Source organism: Oncorhynchus masou, chromosome 15 (assembly GCF_036934945.1).
Source record: "Oncorhynchus masou masou isolate Uvic2021 chromosome 15, UVic_Omas_1.1, whole genome shotgun sequence".
NCBI classification, from domain to species: domain Eukaryota; kingdom Metazoa; phylum Chordata; class Actinopteri; order Salmoniformes; family Salmonidae; genus Oncorhynchus; species Oncorhynchus masou.
In genome coordinates, this window is record NC_088226.1 from 74589357 (window position 1) to 74610114 (window position 20758).

At 40.1% G+C, this 20758-nt stretch overlaps 1 protein-coding gene across 1 annotated transcript in view; it reads right to left on the reverse strand.

The window, feature by feature from the left end:
• sema7a (semaphorin 7A (JohnMiltonHagen blood group)) overlaps positions 1 to 13234 on the reverse strand; it is a 95213-nt gene extending 81979 nt beyond the window's left edge. Inside the window, exon 1 of the mRNA XM_064990229.1 lies at positions 12436 to 13234. Within this exon, the coding sequence (XP_064846301.1) occupies positions 12436 to 12520 (85 nt within the window). The 5' untranslated portion in view covers positions 12521 to 13234. The remainder of the gene's footprint in view (positions 1 to 12435) is intronic.
• Positions 13235 to 20758: the final 7524 nt, after the last annotated feature.

Consider the following 20758-nt stretch of genomic DNA (forward strand, 5'->3'; position numbering starts at 1 on the left):
CAGATTATTAATGGGGATGTGGTGGATAGATCTCTCTCTCATCTTAACCTGACAGATTATTAATGGGGATGTGGTGGATAGATCTCTCTCCCATCTTAACCTGACAGATTATTAATGGGGATGTGGTGGATAGATCTCTCTCCATCTTAACCTGACAGATTATTAATGGGGATGTGGTGGATAGATCTCTCTCCCATCTTAACCTGACAGATTATTAATGGGGATGTGGTGGATAGATCTCTCTCTCCATCTTAACCTGACAGATTATTAATGGGGATGTGGTGGATAGATCTCTCTCTCCATCTTAACCTGACAGATTATTAATGGGGATGTGGTGGATAGATCTCTCTCTCTCTCCATCTAAACCTGACAGATTATTAATGGGGATGTGGTGGATAGATCTCTCTCTCCATCTAAACCTGACAGATTATTAATGGGGATGTGGTGGATAGATCTCTCTCTCTCCATCTAAACCTGACAGATTATTAATGGGGATGTGGTGGATAGATCTCTCTCTCCATCTTAACCTGACAGATTATTAATGGGGATGTGGTGGATAGATCTCTCTCTAAATCTTAACCTGACAGATTATTAATGGGGATGTGGTGGATAGATCTCTCTCTCCATCTTAACCTGACAGATTATTAATGGGGATGTGGTGGATAGATCTCTCTCTCTCTCTCCATTTTAACCTGACAGATTATTAATGGGGATGTGGTGGATAGATCTCTCTCTCCATCTTAACATGACAGATTATTAATGGGGATGTGGTGGATAGATCTCTCTCTCTCTCCATCTAAACCTGACAGATTATTAATGGGGATGTGGTGGATAGATCTCTCTCTCTCTCCATCTTAACCTGACAGATTATTAATGGGGATGTGGTGGATAGATCTCTCTCTCTCTCCATCTAAACCTGACAGATTATTAATGGGCATGTGGTGGATAGATCTCTCTCTCCATCTTAACCTGACAGATTATTAATGGGGATGTGGTGGATAGATCTCTCTCTCCATCTAAACCTGACAGATTATTAATGGGGATGTGGTGGATAGATCTCTCTCTCCATCTTAACCTGACAGATTATTAATGGGGATGTGGTGGATAGATCTCTCTCTCTCCATCTTAACCTGACATATTATTAATGGGGATGTGGTGGATAGATCTCTCTCTCCATTTTAACCTGACAGATTATTAATGGGGATGTGGTGGATAGATCTCTCTCTCCATCTAAACCTGACAGATTATTAATGGGGATGTGGTGGATAGATCTCTCTCTCCATCTTAACCTGACAGATTATTAATGGGGATGTGGTGGATAGATCTCTCTCTCTCTCCATCTAAACCTGACAGATTATTAATGGGGACGTGGTGGATAGATCTCTCTCTCCATCTTAACCTGCCAGATTATTAATGGGGATATGGTGGATAGATCTCTCTCTCTCCATCTAAACCTGACAGATTATTAATGGGGATGTGGTGGATAGATCTCTCTCTCTCTCCATCTAAACCTGACAGATTATTAATGGGGATGTGGTGGATAGATCTCTCTCTCCATCTTAACCTGACAGATTATTAATGGGGATGTGGTGGATAGATCTCTCTCTCTCCATCTTAACCTGACAGATTATTAATGGGGATGTGGTGGATAGATCTCTCTCTCTCCATTTTAACCTGACAGATTATTAATGGGGATGTGGTGGATAGATCTCTCTCTCCATCTAAACCTGACAGATTATTAATGGGGATGTGGTGGATAGATCTCTCTCTCTCCATCTTAACCTGACAGATTATTAATGGGGATGTGGTGGATAGATCTCTCTCTCCATCTAAACCTGACAGATTATTAATGGGGATGTGGTGGATAGATCTCTCTCTCGATCTTAATCTGACAGATTATTAATGGGGATGTGGTGGATAGATCTCTCTAGCCATCTTAACCTGACAGATTATTAATGGGGATGTGGTGGATAGATCTCTCTCTCCATCTTAACCTGACAGATTATTAATGGGGATGTGGTGGATAGATCTCTCTCTCTCCATCTTAACCTGACAGATTATTAATGGGGATGTGGTGGATAGATCTCTCTCCCATCTTAACCTGACAGATTATTAATGGGGATGTGGTGGATAGATCTCTCTCTCTCCATCTTAACCTGACAGATTATTAATGGGGATGTGGTGGATAGATTCTCTCTCCATCTTAACCTGACAGATTATTAATGGGGATGTGGTGGATAGATCTCTCTCTCCATCTTAACCTGACAGATTATTAATGGGGATGTGGTGGATAGATCTCTCTCTCTCTCCATCTTAACCTGACAGATTATTAATGGGGATGTGGTGGATAGATCTCTCTCTCATCTAAACCTGACAGATTATTAATGGGGATGTGGTGGATACATCTCTCTCTCTCCATCTTAACCTGACAGATTATTAATGGGGATGTGGTGGATAGATCTCTCTCTCCATCTTAACCTGACAGATTATTAATGGGGATGTGGTGGATAGATCTCTCTCTCCATCTTAACCTGACAGATTATTAATGGGGATGTGGTGGATAGATCTCTCTCTCCATCTAAACCTGACAGATTATTAATGGGGATGTGGTGGATAGATCTCTCTCTCCATCTAAACCTGACAGATTATTAATGGGGATGTGGTGGATAGATCTCTCTCTCCATTTTAACCTGACAGATTATTAATGGGGATGTGGTGGATAGATCTCTCTCTCTCCATCTAAACCTGACAGATTATTAATGGGGACGTGGTGGATAGATCTCTCTCTGTCCATCTAAACCTGACAGATTATTAATGGGGATGTGGTGGATAGATCTCTCTCCATCTAAACCTGACAGATTATTAATGGGGATGTGGTGGATAGATCTCTCTCTCCATCTTAACCTGACAGATTATTAATGGGGATATGGTGGATAGATCTCTCTCTCTCCATCTAAACCTGACAGATTATTAATGGGGATGTGGTGGATAGATCTCTCTCTCCATCTTAACCTGACAGATTATTAATGGGGATGTGGTGGATAGATCTCTCTCTCTCTCCATCTAAACCTGACAGATTATTAATGGGGATGTGGTGGATAGATCTCTCTCTCCATCTTTACCTGACAGATTATTAATGGGGATGTGGTGGATAGATCTCTCTCTCTCCATCTTAACCTGACAGATTATTAATGGGGATGTGGTGGATAGATCTCTCTCTCCATCTAAACCTGACAGATTATTAATGGGGATGTGGTGGATAGATCTCTCTCTCTCCATCTTAACCTGACAGATTATTAATGGGGATGTGGTGGATAGATCTCTCTCTCCATCTTAACCTGACAGATTATTAATGGGGATGTGGTGGATAGATCTCTCTCTCCATCTTAACCTGACAGATTATTAATGGGGATGTGGTGGATAGATCTCTCTCTCCATCTTAACTTGACAGATTATTAATGGGGATGTGGTGGATAGATCTCTCTCTCCATCTTAACCTGACAGATTATTAATGGGGATGTGGTGGATAGATCTCTCTCTCCATCTTAACCTGACAGATTATTAATGGGGATGTGGTGGATAGATATCTCTCTCCATCTTAACCTGACAGATTATTAATGGGGATGTGGTGGATAGATCTCTCTCTCCATCTAAACCTGACAGATTATTAATGGGGATGTGGTGGATAGATCTCTCTCTCCATCTTAACCTGACAGATTATTAATGGGGATGTGGTGGATAGATCTCTCTCTCCATCTTAACCTGACAGATTATTAATGGGGATGTGGTGGATAGATCTCTCTCTCCATCTTAACCTGACAGATTATTAATGGGGATGTGGTGGATAGATCTCTCTCTCTCTCCATCTTAACCTGACAGATTATTAATGGGGATGTGGTGGATAGATCTCTCTCTCCATCTTAACCTGACAGATTATTAATGGGGATGTGGTGGATAGATCTCTCTCTCCATCTTAACCTGACAGATTATTAATGGGGATGTGGTGGATAGATCTCTCTCTCCATCTTAACTTGACAGATTATTAATGGGGATGTGGTGGATAGATCTCTCTCTCCATCTTAACCTGACAGATTATTAATGGGGATGTGGTGGATAGATCTCTCTCTCCATCTTAACCTGACAGATTATTAATGGGGATGTGGTGGATAGATCTCTCGCTCTCCATCTTAACCTGACAGATTATTAATGGGGATGTGGTGGATAGATCTCTCTCTCCATCTTAACCTGACAGATTATTAATGGGGATGTGGTGGATAGATCTCTCTCTCCATCTTAACCTGACAGATTATTAATGGGGATGTGGTGGATAGATCTCTCTCTCCATCTAAACTTGACAGATTATTAATGGGGATGTGGTGGATAGATCTCTCTCTCCATCTTAACCTGACAGATTATTAATGGGGATGTGGTGGATAGATCTCTCTCTCCATCTTAACCTGACAGATTATTAATGGGGATGTGGTGGATAGATCTCTCTCTCCATCTTAACCTGACAGATTATTAATGGGGATGTGGTGGATAGATCTCTCTCTCCATTTTAACCTGACAGATTATTAATGGGGATGTGGTGGATAGATCTCTCTCTCTCTCTCTCTCCATCTTAACCAGACAGATTATTAATGGGGATGTGGTGGATAGATCTCTCTCTCCATCTAAACCTGACAGATTATTAATGGGGATGTGGTGGATAGATCTCTCTATCCATCTTAACCTGACAGATTATTAATGGGGATGTGGTGGATAGATCTCTCTCTCTCTCTCCATCTAAACCTGACAGATTATTAATGGGGACGTGGTGGATAGATCTCTCTCTCTCTCCATCTAAACCTGACAGATTATTAATGGGGATGTGGTGGATAGATCTCTCCATCTAAACCTGACAGATTATTAATGGGGATGTGGTGGATAGATCTCTCTCTCCATCTTAACCTGACAGATTATTAATGGGGATGTGGTGGATAGATCTCTCTCTCTCTCCATCTAAACCTGAGAGATTATTAATGGGGATGTGGTGGATAGATCTCTCTCCATCTAAACCTGACAGATTATTAATGGGGATGTGGTGGATAGATCTCTCTCTCTCTCCATCTAAACCTGACAGATTATTAATGGGGATGTGGTGGATAGATCTCTCTCTCCATCTAAACCTGACAGATTATTAATGGGGATGTGGTGGATAGATCTCTCGCTCTCCATCTTAACCTGACAGATTATTAATGGGGATGTGGTGGATAGATCTCTCTCTCCATCTTAACCTGACAGATTATTAGTGGGGATGTGGTGGATAGATCTCTCTCTCCATCTAAACCTGACAGATTATTAATGGGGATGTGGTGGATAGATCTCTCTCTCCATCTTAACCTGACAGATTATTAATGGGGATGTGGTGGATAGATCTCTCTCTCCATCTAAACCTGACAGATTATTAATGGGGATGTGGTGGATAGATCTCTCTCTCCATCTTAACCTGACAGATTATTAATGGGGATGTGGTGGATAGATCTCTCTCTCTCTCCATCTAAACCTGACAGATTATTAATGGGGACGTGGTGGATAGATCTCTCTCTGTCCATCTAAACCTGACAGATTATTAATGGGGATGTGGTGGATAGATCTCTCTCTCCATCTTAACCTGACAGATTATTAATGGGGATGTGGTGGATAGATCTCTCTCTCTCTCCATCTTAACCTGACAGATTATTAGTGGGGATGTGGTGGATAGATCTCTCTCTCCATCTAAACCTGACAGATTATTAATGGGGATGTGGTGGATAGATCTCTCTCTCCATCTTAACCTGACAGATTATTAATGGGGATGTGGTGGATAGATCTCTCTCTCCATCTAAACCTGACAGATTATTAATGGGGATGTGGTGGATAGATCTCTCTCTCCATCTTAACCTGACAGATTATTAATGGGGATATGGTGGATAGATCTCTCTCTCCATCTAAACCTGACAGATTATTAATGGGGATGTGGTGGATAGATCTCTCTCTCCATTTTAACCTGACAGATTATTAATGGGGATGTGGTGGATAGATCTCTCTCTCCATCTTAACCTGACAGATTATTAATGGGGATGTGGTGGATAGATCTCTCTCTCCATCTTAACCTGACAGATTATTAATGGGGATGTGGTGGATAGATCTCTCTCTCCATCTAAACCTGACAGATTATTAATGGGGATGTGGTGGATAGATCTCTCTCTCCATCTAAACCTGACAGATTATTAATGGGGATGTGGTGGATACATCTCTCTCTCTCCATCTTAACCTGACAGATTATTAATGGGGATGTGGTGGATAGATCTCTCTCTCCATCTTAACCTGACAGATTATTAATGGGGATGTGGTGGATAGATCTCTCTCTCCATCTTAACCTGACAGATTATTAATGGGGATGTGGTGGATAGATCTCTCTCTCCATCTTAACCTGACAGATTATTAATGGGGATGTGGTGGATAGATCTCTCTCTCCATCTTAACCTGACAGATTATTAATGGGGATGTGGTGGATAGATCTCTCTCTCTCTCCATCTAAACCTGACAGATTATTAATGGGGATGTGGTGGATAGATCTCTCTCTCTCCATCTTAACCTGACAGATTATTAATGGGGATGTGGTGGATAGATCTCTCTCTCCATTTTAACCTGACAGATTATTAATGGGGATGTGGTGGATAGATCTCTCTCCATCTAAACCTGACAGATTATTAATGGGGATGTGGTGGATAGATCTCTCTCTCCATCTTAACCTGACAGATTATTAATGGGGATGTGGTGGATAGATCTCTCTCTCCATCTAAACCTGACAGATTATTAATGGGGATGTGGTGGATAGATCTCTCTCTCCATCTTAACCTGACAGATTATTAATGGGGATGTGGTGGATAGATCTCTCTCTCTCCATCTTAACCTGACAGATTATTAATGGGGATGTGGTGGATAGATCTCTCTCTCCATCTTAACCTGACAGATTATTAATGGGGATGTGGTGGATAGATCTCTCTCTCTCTCCATCTTAACCTGACAGATTATTAATGGGGATGTGGTGGATAGATCTCTCTCTCCATCTTAACCTGACAGATTATTAATGGGGATGTGGTGGATAGATCTCTCTCTCCATCTTAACCTGACAGATTATTAATGGGGATGTGGTGGATAGATCTCTCTCTCCATCTTAACTTGACAGATTATTAATGGGGATGTGGTGGATAGATCTCTCTCTCCATCTTAACCTGACAGATTATTAATGGGGATGTGGTGGATAGATCTCTCTCTCCATCTTAACCTGACAGATTATTAATGGGGATGTGGTGGATAGATCTCTCGCTCTCCATCTTAACCTGACAGATTATTAATGGGGATGTGGTGGATAGATCTCTCTCTCCATCTTAACCTGACAGATTATTAATGGGGATGTGGTGGATAGATCTCTCTCTCCATCTTAACCTGACAGATTATTAATGGGGATGTGGTGGATAGATCTCTCTCCATCTAAATTTGACAGATTATTAATGGGGATGTGGTGGATAGATCTCTCTCTCCATCTTAACCTGACAGATTATTAATGGGGATGTGGTGGATAGATCTCTCTCTCCATCTTAACCTGACAGATTATTAATGGGGATGTGGTGGATAGATCTCTCTCTCCATCTTAACCTGACAGATTATTAATGGGGATGTGGTGGATAGATCTCTCTCTCCATTTTAACCTGACAGATTATTAATGGGGATGTGGTGGATAGATCTCTCTCTCTCTCTCTCCCATCTTAACCAGACAGATTATTAATGGGGATGTGGTGGATAGATCTCTCTCCATCTAAACCTGACAGATTATTAATGGGGATGTGGTGGATAGATCTCTCTATCCATCTTAACCTGACAGATTATTAATGGGGATGTGGTGGATAGATCTCTCTCTCTCTCCATCTAAACCTGACAGATTATTAATGGGGACGTGGTGGATAGATCTCTCTCTCTCTCCATCTAAACCTGACAGATTATTAATGGGGATGTGGTGGATAGATCTCTCCATCTAAACCTGACAGATTATTAATGGGGATGTGGTGGATAGATCTCTCTCTCCATCTTAACCTGACAGATTATTAATGGGGATGTGGTGGATAGATCTCTCTCTCTCTCCATCTAAACCTGAGAGATTATTAATGGGGATGTGGTGGATAGATCTCTCTCTCCATCTAAACCTGACAGATTATTAATGGGGATGTGGTGGATAGATCTCTCTCTCTCTCTCCATCTAAACCTGACAGATTATTAATGGGGATGTGGTGGATAGATCTCTCTCTCCATCTAAACCTGACAGATTATTAATGGGGATGTGGTGGATAGATCTCTCGCTCTCCATCTTAACCTGACAGATTATTAATGGGGATGTGGTGGATAGATCTCTCTCTCCATCTTAACCTGACAGATTATTAGTGGGGATGTGGTGGATAGATCTCTCTCTCCATCTAAACCTGACAGATTATTAATGGGGATGTGGTGGATAGATCTCTCTCTCCATCTTAACCTGACAGATTATTAATGGGGATGTGGTGGATAGATCTCTCTCTCCATCTAAACCTGACAGATTATTAATGGGGATGTGGTGGATAGATCTCTCTCTCCATCTTAACCTGACAGATTATTAATGGGGATGTGGTGGATAGATCTCTCTCTCTCTCCATCTAAACCTGACAGATTATTAATGGGGACGTGGTGGATAGATCTCTCTCTGTCCATCTAAACCTGACAGATTATTAATGGGGATGTGGTGGATAGATCTCTCGCTCCATCTTAACCTGACAGATTATTAATGGGGATGTGGTGGATAGATCTCTCTCTCTCTCCATCTTAACCTGACAGATTATTAGTGGGGATGTGGTGGATAGATCTCTCTCTCCATCTAAACCTGACAGATTATTAATGGGGATGTGGTGGATAGATCTCTCTCTCCATCTTAACCTGACAGATTATTAATGGGGATGTGGTGGATAGATCTCTCTCTCCATCTAAACCTGACAGATTATTAATGGGGATGTGGTGGATAGATCTCTCTCTCCATCTTAACCTGACAGATTATTAATGGGGATATGGTGGATAGATCTCTCTCTCTCCATCTAAACCTGACAGATTATTAATGGGGATGTGGTGGATAGATCTCTCTCTCCATTTTAACCTGACAGATTATTAATGGGGATGTGGTGGATAGATCTCTCTCTCCATCTTAACCTGACAGATTATTAATGGGGATGTGGTGGATAGATCTCTCTCTCTCTCCATCTTAACCTGACAGATTATTAATGGGGATGTGGTGGATAGATCTCTCTCTCCATCTAAACCTGACAGATTATTAATGGGGATGTGGTGGATAGATCTCTCTCTCCATCTAAACCTGACAGATTATTAATGGGGATGTGGTGGATACATCTCTCTCTCTCTCCATCTTAACCTGACAGATTATTAATGGGGATGTGGTGGATAGATCTCTCTCTCCATCTTAACCTGACAGATTATTAATGGGGATGTGGTGGATAGATCTCTCTCTCCATCTTAACCTGACAGATTATTAATGGGGATGTGGTGGATAGATCTCTCTCTCTCCATCTTAACCTGACAGATTATTAATGGGGATGTGGTGGATAGATCTCTCTCTCCATCTTAACCTGACAGATTATTAATGGGGATGTGGTGGATAGATCTCTCTCTCTCTCCATCTAAACCTGACAGATTATTAATGGGGATGTGGTGGATAGATCTCTCTCTCTCTCCATCTTAACCTGACAGATTATTAATGGGGATGTGGTGGATAGATCTCTCTCTCCATTTTAACCTGACAGATTATTAATGGGGATGTGGTGGATAGATCTCTCTCCATCTAAACCTGACAGATTATTAATGGGGATGTGGTGGATAGATCTCTCTCTCTCCATCTAAACCTGACAGATTATTAATGTGGATGTTTTTATTATGCTAATTAGATTTCCGGAGGGGTGCGGACATCCACTCTAGGGGGTTAAAGTAGTCCTTAATCCTATCAATCCCAAGACTCCAGCAAAAAATCTGCTTTTCATTTATCTGACTTTCATTTATTCATGTTCATACCCCATCTATAAATAGCCCAAACAACTACCTCTTCCCCTACTGTATTTATTTATTTATTTTGCTCCTTTGCACCCCAGTATTTCTACTTTGCACACTCATCTACTGTCAAATCTACCATTCCAGTGTTTTACTTGCTATACTGTATTTACTTCACCACCATGGCCTATTAATTGCCTTTACCTCCCTTTTCTCACTTCATTTGCTCTCATTGCATATAGACTTATTTTCCTACTGTATTATTGACTGAATGTTTGTTTTACTCCCTGTGTAACTCTGTGTTGTTGTATGTGTTCAACTGCTTTGCTTTATCTTGGCCAGGTCGCAGTTGTAAATGAGAACTTGTTCTCAACTAGCCTACCTGGTTAAATAAAGGGAACTTGTTCTCAACTAGCCTACCTGGTTAAATAAAGGGAACTTGTTCTCAACTAGCCTACCTGGTTAAATAAAGGGAACTTGTTCTCAACTAGCCTACCTGGTTAAATAAAGGGAACTTGTTCTCAACTAGCCTACCTGGTTAAATAACGGGAACTTGTTCTCAACTAGCCTACCTGGTTAAATAAAGGGAACTTGTTCTCAACTAGCCTACCTGGTAAAATAAAGGGAACTTGTTCTCAACTAGCCTACATGGTTAAATAAAGGGAACTTGTTCTCAACTAGCCTACCTGGTTAAATAAAGGGAACTTGTTCTCAACTAGCCTACCTGGTTAAATAACGGGAACTTGTTCTCAACTAGCCTACCTGGTTAAATAAAGGGAACTTGTTCTCAACTAGCCTACCTGGTAAAATAAAGGGAACTTGTTCTCAACTAGCCTACATGGTTAAATAAAGGGAACTTGTTCTCAACTAGCCTACCTGGTTAAATAAAGGGAACTTGTTCTCAACTAGCCTACCTGGTTAAATAAAGGGAACTTTTTCTCAACTAGCCTACCTGGTTAAATAAAGGGAACTTGTTCTCAACTAGCCTACCTGGTTAAATAAAGGTGAAATATATTTTGAAGAATAAACCAAATGTATCTGCATGTTCAGCCATTACATTTAGCCTCACTATGAAGTGTTCTACGTGTTAATACACAAACCTATTTGACATAAACAGTTGCATTCATGAGTTTTATTGACAAATATCAATATTTAAAAAAGAATAAGATCAGCCAAAGCAAAAATCGGATAAAAATGAATGTATATGAATACTGTAAGTACAGAAATGGTTTTCCCAGTGGGAAAATACTATTCAATTAGTCAGTGACAACTGTGTGGAGTTTGTGACAGCAACTAGGCAAGCTTATTACAGTATTATAGACACTATGTCCTGGGATCTCCTATGGTCTTCTAGATTAACCCCTTACAGTATTATAGACACTATGACCTGGGATGTCCTATGGTCTTCTAGATTAACCCCTTACAGTATTATAGACACTATGACCTGGGATGTCCTATGGTCTTCTAGATTAACCCCTTACAGTATTATAGACACTATGACCTGGGATCTCCTATGGTCTTCTAGATTAACCCCTTACAGTATTATAGACACTATGACCTGGGATGTCCTATGGTCTTCTATGTAGAAGAACCGCTTACCTTTTAACGACTCCTGTGTACTTTCTGGGCATCAGAAAGTACACCCCCCGCACCCCCCCCTTAAATGATTTAGATGCACTATTGTAAAGTGGCTGTTCCACTGATGTCAGAAGGTGAATTCACCAATTTGTAAGTCGCTCTGGATAAGAGCGTCTGCTAAATGACTTAAAATGTAATGTAAATGTAATAGATCAGAACATGTTAAGTGTTTGTGAGTCTCAGCTTTCCATAGATAACTTTTAATAGTTTGTAGCTCAAACCATTCTGAATCTAAAGATGTTTTTATAAAACAAAATGTAAAAAAAGACCTGGGCCAGTTAAGGATCTGCTCTTGTCTCACAAATACAGCTCTAGCTCTGCCCCAGTTAAGTTTTGTAGCTCAAACACATTATGTTTAAAAGGGGTTAGACACATTGGGTTAGGACTCATCTTGATCTGACTACCCTTCCTCCTAGACTTTGATTGTTGCTTTTATGATATGGTTCGATATATATATATATATATATATATTATATATAAATATATTTATTTTTTAAATGTAATTAAAAATGTTTAGATTTTATGCACTTTGGGATTATTATTATATAATGAAAATCGTTTTACAACGGTAATACATTACTATTATTATATTATTGACACTTTGAATCAGACATGATAGCCTTCGTTGCAAAATTGTTACAGTTAATGAACAGGTGCTGTGCGCAGCAGCAGTCACAGAATACATGTACTTACCTTGTCTCAAGATGAGTCTTGGTATATCCCTCACACCTCGGGTAAATGGAAAATTAATCAAAGCAAGAAAAACAAGCAATTTCATTTTTATGCTTTGATTTTGCGGTCAAACTACTCAGAATAATTCGTTGGTGTTGCCATGACGGCAATGCGCTGGAATCATGATGAACGTGGAAATGAATACGTTGCTGTCCGTCTCCTCTGCGTTCATCTCATACACTGGGAAATAACCGATTCATCCCGGAAGGTAGAGGGAGGGAGCTTGTAAACCCGCCTCCCTTCACTCCGGGTTCAACGTTACTGCTAAAATAAAAACCTTATAAAATAACTACCCATCACATTACAAATCTAACGTTACTGCTAAAATAAAAACACTTATAAAATAACTACCCATCACATTACAAATCTACCGTAACTACTAAAATAAAAACACTTGTAAAATAACTACCCATCACATTACAAATCTAACGTTACTGCTAAAATAAAAACACTTATAAAATAACTACCCATCACATTACAAATCTAACGTTACTGCTAAAATAAAAACACTTATAAAATAACTACCCATCACATTACAAATCTAACGTTACTGCTAAAATAAAAACACTTATAAAATAAATATCCATCACATTACAAAAGCTAACGTTAATACTAAAATAAAAAACGTATATTTATTTCTATCTTGGTTTTTATTTCGATAAGGTGAGCCAATGTGCATATGTTGTTTCCTGCCGTGACTAGTCAGCTACAGCTGAGTGTTTGATAGATCCGTGTGGATAAGACCAAGTCAACAAATGAAACGCCAGATGGCTAAAAACAATCACAAGATAACGTTAGCTAGCTCGCTGTTTGTTGCCAGGGAAACATAAACAAAGACCTTAGAGGAAGCGAGACACCCGACTCCTTCATTTTATTTGTTATAGTTGCGGATGGGAAGAGACGATTGGATTCAATCTCGCCGCTTGTTAATTAAAGCATGTTTTTGCATGCAGTTTAAAATGGATTGCATTCAGAATCAGACTGCCTCCCTGGTGTGACGAAGGTGCCCTGCTCTGTCAGACGGCGAAGTCGGTTCAAAACAAAAAAAGTAACATTAATTGTGTAGTAATTAGTAGGATTTGGTGTTTTCCACATGTGATTGCTTTTGATAAAAACACTTTATCTGCTTTCCCAATGAAGACGAGTTCTTAGATTACTGTTTGATTTGTGAAGGGATCTCCACCCTCCCCACTTTGCCCCAATAACTGAGAGTAAAATAACTCCCTCGATAAGTAGACCAGAGCCAACTGGAAGCCAGATATCATGGAGGAACACAAAGCATTCTCACATGACGGAGGAAATGCCCACCGACACAGAGAGGAAAATTGACCATTTTTGTTCAGTGGTAAACGGCCTGAGTAAACCATTTTATTTTTCCACCATCTTGGAATTAAAGTGTTCTTGCTGAAAACAGCACTTGGGCGAAAATGTTAAATTTAGCTAGCTAGCTTCACATTGAACCAGCATCTCGGCAGAGACCATGCATATACTATGATTTTAACTATTTTATGCCGCGTTCAAAACAACTGGGAACCCGGAAATCTCAGACTTCGGTGCGTTCAAGACAACTGGGAACTCAGAAAAAACTAGCTCAGACTGGGAAATCGTTTTGAACTGTCAAACAACTCAGAATTCCAACTCGGGAACTCTGGCCTCTTTCTGGAGCTCAGACTTTCCGACCTGAAGATCATTGATGTCATGATTTGACCTCGTATTTTTCTGAGTTCCCAGGTGTGTTGAACGCACCAATATGCCACGAGTTTGCCATCTCAGACAAAATCTCCACGTCGTGGGCATATTCCGGTCGTACGTAAACGTTTGTTGGAAGTCTTGGCTGGTTCAGTGAGACAGGGTCAAGGTCTGCTGATTAAGTATCACTACGTGCGGTCGAAGGTCCTGTCTACGTTCTGCCAGTGTCAGACATTTTGAGCCTTAATTGTGTCGTGTACCTGAAAATGTACAAGCAATTTACAAGAATCTGTCTTATGTTTGTATCTAATCTATATATTGTGTGCATGTGCACTTTGTCAACAACAACACATACATGATTGAATATTTTTATTTTCATTTTTTTTCCATGTGGAATGGTTTCAGTCCCATAATGTTGTTTATTCCAGGTGGAGTGGTTTCAGTCCCATAATGTTGTTTATTCCAGGTGGAGTGGTTTCAGTCCCATAATGTTGTTTATTCCAGGTGGAATGGTTTCAGTCCCATAATGTTGTTTATTCCAGGTGGAGTGGTTTCAGTCCCATAATGTTGTTTATTCCAGGTGGAATGGTTTCAGTCCCATAATGTTGTTTATTCCAGGTGGAATGGTTTCAGTCCCATAATGTTGTTTATTCCAGGTGGAGTGGTTTCAGTCCCATAATGTTTGTTCCAGGTGGAATGGTTTCAGACCCATAATGTTGTTTATTCCAGGTGGGGTGGTTTCAGTGTCATAATGTTGTTTATTCCAGGTGGGGTGGTTTCAGTGTCATAATGTTGTTTATTCCAGGGGGAATGGTTTAAGTCCCATAATGTTGTTTATTCCAGGTGGGGTGGTTTCAGTGTCATAATGTTTATTCCAGGTGGAGTGGTTTCAGTCTCATAATGTTGTTTATTCCAGGTGGAGTGGTTTCAGTCCCATAATGTTGTTTATTCCAGGTGGAGTGGTTTCAGTGTCATAATGTTTATTCCAGGTGGAGTGGTTTCAGTCTCATAATGTTGTTTATTCCAGGTGGAGTGGTTTCAGTCCCATAATGTTGTTTATTCCAGGTGGAGTGGTTTCAGTGTCATAATGTTTATTCCAGGTGGAGTGGTTTCAGTCCCATAATGTTGTTTATTCCAGGTGGAGTGGTTTCAGTCCCATAATGTTGTTTATTCCAGGTGGAATGGTTTCAGTCCCATAATGTTGTTTATTCCAGGTGGAGTGGTTTCAGTCCCATAATGTTTGTTCCAGGTGGAATGGTTTCAGCCCCATAATGTTGTTTATTCCAGGTGGGGTGGTTTCAGTGTCATAATGTTGTTTATTCCAGGGGGAATGGTTTAAGTCCCATAATGTTGTTTATTCCAGGTGGAATGGTTTCAGTCCCACAATGTTGTTTATTCCAGGTGGAATGGTTTCAGTCTCATAATGTTGTTTATTCCAGGTGGAATGGTTTCAGTCTCATAATGTTGTTTATTCCAGGTGGAATGGTTTCAGTCTCATAATGTTGTTTATTCCGGGTGGAGTGGGTCCCATAATGTTGTTTATTCCAGGTGGAATGGTTTCAGTCTCATAATGTTGTTTATTCCAGGTGGAGTGGTTTCAGTCCCATAATGTTGTTTATTCCAGGTGGAATGGTTTCAGTGTCATAATGTTTATTCCAGGTGGAGTGGTTTCAGTCCCATAATGTTGTTTATTCCAGGTGGAGTGGTTTCAGTCCCATAATGTTGTTTATTCCAGGTGGAGTGGTTTCAGTCCCATAATGTTGTTTATTCCAGGTGGAATGGTTTCAGTCCCATAATGTTGTTTATTCCAGGTGGAGTGGTTTCAGTCCCATAATGTTTGTTCCAGGTGGAATGGTTTCAGCCCCATAATGTTGTTTATTCCAGGTGAGGTGGTTTCAGTGTCATAATGTTGTTTATTCCAGGTGGAATGGTTTCAGTCTCATAATGTTGTTTGTTCCAGGTGGAATGGTTTCAGTCCCATAATGTTGTTTATTCCAGGTGGGGTGGTTTCAGTCCCATAATGTTGTTTATTCCAGGTGGAATGGTTTCAGTCCCATAATGTTTATTCCAGGTGGAGTGGTTTCAGTCTCATAATGTTGTTTATTCCATGTGGAATAGTTTCAGTCTCATAATGTTGTTTATTCCAGGTGGAATGTTTTCAGTCCCATAATGTTTATTCCAGGTGGAGTGGTTTCAGTCCCATAATGTTTATTCCAGGTGGAATGGTTTCAATCTCATAATGTTGTTTATTCCAGGTGGGGTGGTTTCAGTGTCATAATGTTGTTTATTCCAGGTGGAGTGTTTTCAGTCCCATAATGTTGTTTATTCCAGGTGGAGTGTTTTCAGTCCCATAATGTTTATTGCAGGTGGAATGGTTTCAGCCCCATAATGTAGTTTATTCCAGGTGGGGTGGTTTCAGTGTCATAATGTTGTTTGTTCCAGGTGGAATGGTTTCAGTCTCATAATGTTGTTTATTCCAGATGGAGTGGTTTCAGTCCCATAATGTTGTTTATTCCAGGTGGAGTGGTTTCAGTCTCATAATGTTGTTTATTCCAGGTGAAATTGTTTCAGTCTCATAATGTTGTTTGTTCCAGGTGGAATGGTTTCAGTCTCATAATGTTGTTTATTCCAGGTGGAATGGTTTCATCTCATAATGTTGTTTATTCCAGGAGGAATGGTTTCAGTCTCATAATGTTGTTTGTTCCAGGTGGAATGGTTTCAGTCTCATAATGTTGTTTATTCCAGGTGGAATGGTTTCAGTCTCATAATGTTTTTTATTCCAGGTGGAATGGTTTCAGTCTCATAATGTTGTTTATTCCAGATGGAGTGGTTTCAGTCCCATAATGTTGTTTATTCCAGGTGGGGTGGTTTCAGTGTCATAATGTTGTTTGTTCCAGGTGGAATGGTTTCAGTGTCATAATGTTGTTTATTCCAGGTGGAATGGTTTCAGTGTCATAATGTTGTTTATTCCAGGTGGAATGGTTTCAGTCCCATAATGTTGTTTATTCCAGGTGGAATGGTTTCAGTCTCATAATGTTGTTTATTCCAGGTGGAGTGGTTTCAGTCCCATAATGTTGTTTTTTCCAGGTGGGGTGGTTTCAGTGTCATAATGTTTATTCCAGGTGGAATGGTTTCAGTGTCATAATGTTGTTTATTCCAGGTGGAGTGGTTTCAGTCTCATAATGTTGTTTATTCCAGGTGGAATGGTTTCAGTGTCATAATGTTGTTTATTCCAGGTGGAATGGTTTCAGTCCCGTAATGTTGTTTATTCCAGGTGGAATGGTTTCAGTCCCGTAATGTTGTTTATTCCAGGTGGAATGATTTCAGTCCCATAATGTTGTTTATTCCAGGTGGAATGATTTCAGTCTCATAATGTTGTTTATTCCAGGTGGAGTGGTTTCAGTCCCATAATGTTGTTTATTCCAGGTGGAGTGTTTTCAGTCCCATAATGTTGTTTATTCCAGGTGGGGTGGTTTCAGTCTCATAATGTTGTTTATTCCAGGTGGAATGATTTCAGTCTCATAATGTTGTTTATTCCAGGTGGAGTGGTTTCAGTCTCATAATGTTGTTTATTCCAGGTTGGGTGGTTTCAGTGCCATAATGTTGTTTATTCCAGGTGGGGTGGTTTCAGTGTCATAATGTTTATTCCAGGTGGGGTGGTTTCAGTGTCATAATGTTGTTTATTCCAGGTTGGGTGGTTTCATCTCATAATGTTGTTTATTCCAGGTGGAATGGTTTCAGTGTCATAATGTTTATTCCAGGTGGGGTGGTTTCATCTCATAATGTTGTTTATTCCAGGTAGAATGGTTTCAGTCCCATAATGTTTATTCCAGGTGGGGTGGTTTCAATGTCATAATGTTTATTCCAGGTGGGGTGGTTTCAGTGTCATAATGTTTATTCCAGGTTGGGTGGTTTCATCTCATAATGTTGTTTATTCCAGGTGGAATGGTTTCAGTCTCATAATGTTGTTTATTCAAGGTGGAGTGGTTTCAGTCCCATAATGTTGTTTATTCCAGGTGGGGTGGTTTCAGTCTCATAATGTTGTTTATTCCAGGTGGGGTGGTTTCAGTCTCATAATGTTGTTTATTCCAGGTGAAATTGTTTCAGTCTCATAATGTTGTTTGTTCCAGGTGGAATGGTTTCAGTCTCATAATGTTGTTTATTCCAGGTGGAATGGTTTCAGTGTCATAATGTTGTTTATTCCAGGTGGAATGATTTCAGTCTCATAATGTTGTTTATTCCAGGTGGAGTGGTTTCAGTCCCATAATGTTGTTTATTCCAGGTGGAGTGGTTTCAGTCCCATAATGTTGTTTATTCCAGGTGGTGTGGTTTCAGTCTCATAATGTTGTTTATTCCAGGTGGAATGATTTCAGTCTCATAATGTTGTTTATTCCAGGTGGAGTGGTTTCAGTCTCATAATGTTGTTTATTCCAGGTTGGGTGGTTTCAGTGCCATAATGTTGTTTATTCCATGTGGAATGGTTTCAGTGTCATAATGATTATTCCAGGTGGGGTGGTTTCAGTGTCATAATGTTGTTTATTCCAGGTTGGGTGGTTTCATCTCATAATGTTGTTTATTCCAGGTGGAATGGTTTCAGTGTCATAATGATTATTCCAGGTGGGGTGGTTTCAGTGTCATAATGTTGTTTATTCCAGGTTGGGTGGTTTCATCTCATAATGTTGTTTATTCCAGGTGGAATGGTTTCAGTGTCATAATGTTTATTCCAGGTGGGGTGGTTTCATCTCATAATGTTGTTTATTCCAGGTGGAATGGTTTCAGTCTCATAATGTTGTTCATTCCAGGTGGAGTGGTTTCAGTCCCATAATGTTGTTTATTCCAGGTGGAATGGTTTCAGTGTCATAATGTTTATTCCAGGTGGGGTGGTTTCATCTCATAATGTTGTTTATTCCAGGTGGAATGGTTTCAGTCCCATAATGTTGTTTATTCCAGGTGGAGTGGTTTCAGTGTCATAATGTTGTTTATTCCAGGTGGAGTGGTTTCAGTCTCATAATGTTGTTTATTCCAGGTGGAATGGTTTCAGTGTCATAATGTTGTTTATTCCAGGTGGAGTGGTTTCAGTGTCATAATGTTGTTTATTCCAGGTGGAGTGGTTTCAGTCCCATAATGTTGTTTATTCCAGGTGGAGTGGTTTCAGTCCCATAATGTTGTTTATTCCAGGTGGAATGGTTTCAGTGTCATAATGTTTATTCCAGGTGGGGTGGTTTCATCTCATAATGTTGTTTATTCCAGGTGGAATGGTTTCAGTCCCATAATGTTGTTTATTCCAGGTGGAGTGGTTTCAGTGTCATAATGTTGTTTATTCCAGGTGGAGTGGTTTCAGCGTCATAATGTTGTTTATTCCAGGTGGAATGGTTTCAGTCTCATAATGTTGTTTATTCCAGGTGGAATGGTTTCAGTCCCATAATGTTGTTTATTCCAGGTGGAATGGTTTCAGTGTCATAATGTTGTTTATTCCAGGTGGAGTGGTTTCAGTCCCATAATGTTGTTTTTTCCAGGTGGAATGGTTTCAGTGTCATAATGTTGTTTATTCCAGGTGGAGTGGTTTCAGTCCCATAATGTTGTTTATTCCAGGTGGAGTGGTTTCAGTGTCATAATATTGTTTATTCCAGGTGGAATGGTTTCAGTCCCATAATGTAGTTTATTCCAGGTGGAATGGTTTCAGTGTCATAATGTTGTTTATTCCAGGTGGAGTGGTTTCAGTGTCATAATATTGTTTATTCCAGGTGGAATGGTTTCAGTCCCATAATGTTGTTTATTCCAGGTGGAGTGGTTTCAGTGTCATAATATTGTTTATTCCAGGTGGAATGGTTTCAGTCCCATAATGTAGTTTATTCCAGGTGGAATGGTTTCAGTGTCATAATGTTGTTTATTCCAGGTGGAGTGGTTTCAGTCCCATAATGTTGTTTATTCCAGGTGGAGTGGTTTCAGTGTCATAATATTGTTTATTCCAGGTGGAGTGGTTTCAGTCCCATAATGTTTATTCCAGGTGGAGTGGTTTCAGTGTCATAATGTTGTTTATTCCAGGTGGAATGGTTTCAGTGTCATAATGTTGTTTATTCCAGGTGGAGTGGTTTCAGTCCCATAATGTTTATTCCAGGTGGAGTGGTTTCAGTCCCATAATGTTGTTTATTGCAGACAGGAGTCTGTTATCAGGACACCCAGCTGTTTTGACCAATAACAGAATACTCAAGACAGACAAGAACGTGGCGTATATTTTTTTGGATTACTTCATGGAGCAAAAATAACAGAGCATTTTCTAAATTCAAACTGACCCCCCTGCAACTGGACAATGACATTTTTATGAGACTCCTCTTTCCTCTAATCGAGGATGAAGACGGTATCGGCAAGTATTGGTCGAAAATCTTCTCTGTTACACCAAACAGTGCCTAACCGGTCACTCTCAGTATAATGGATACCACCTTCTTTGGGTTAAATCACATTATCTGGTGTTATAATCTATAGCTAAGTCTGTGATGGGGTCTTGGGGAAAAAAGGGGACTATGATTAAGTGAATGGATTACACACTAAATCAATCAAAAGTGCCAGATGGACATTGTGATATGTAGAATATCAC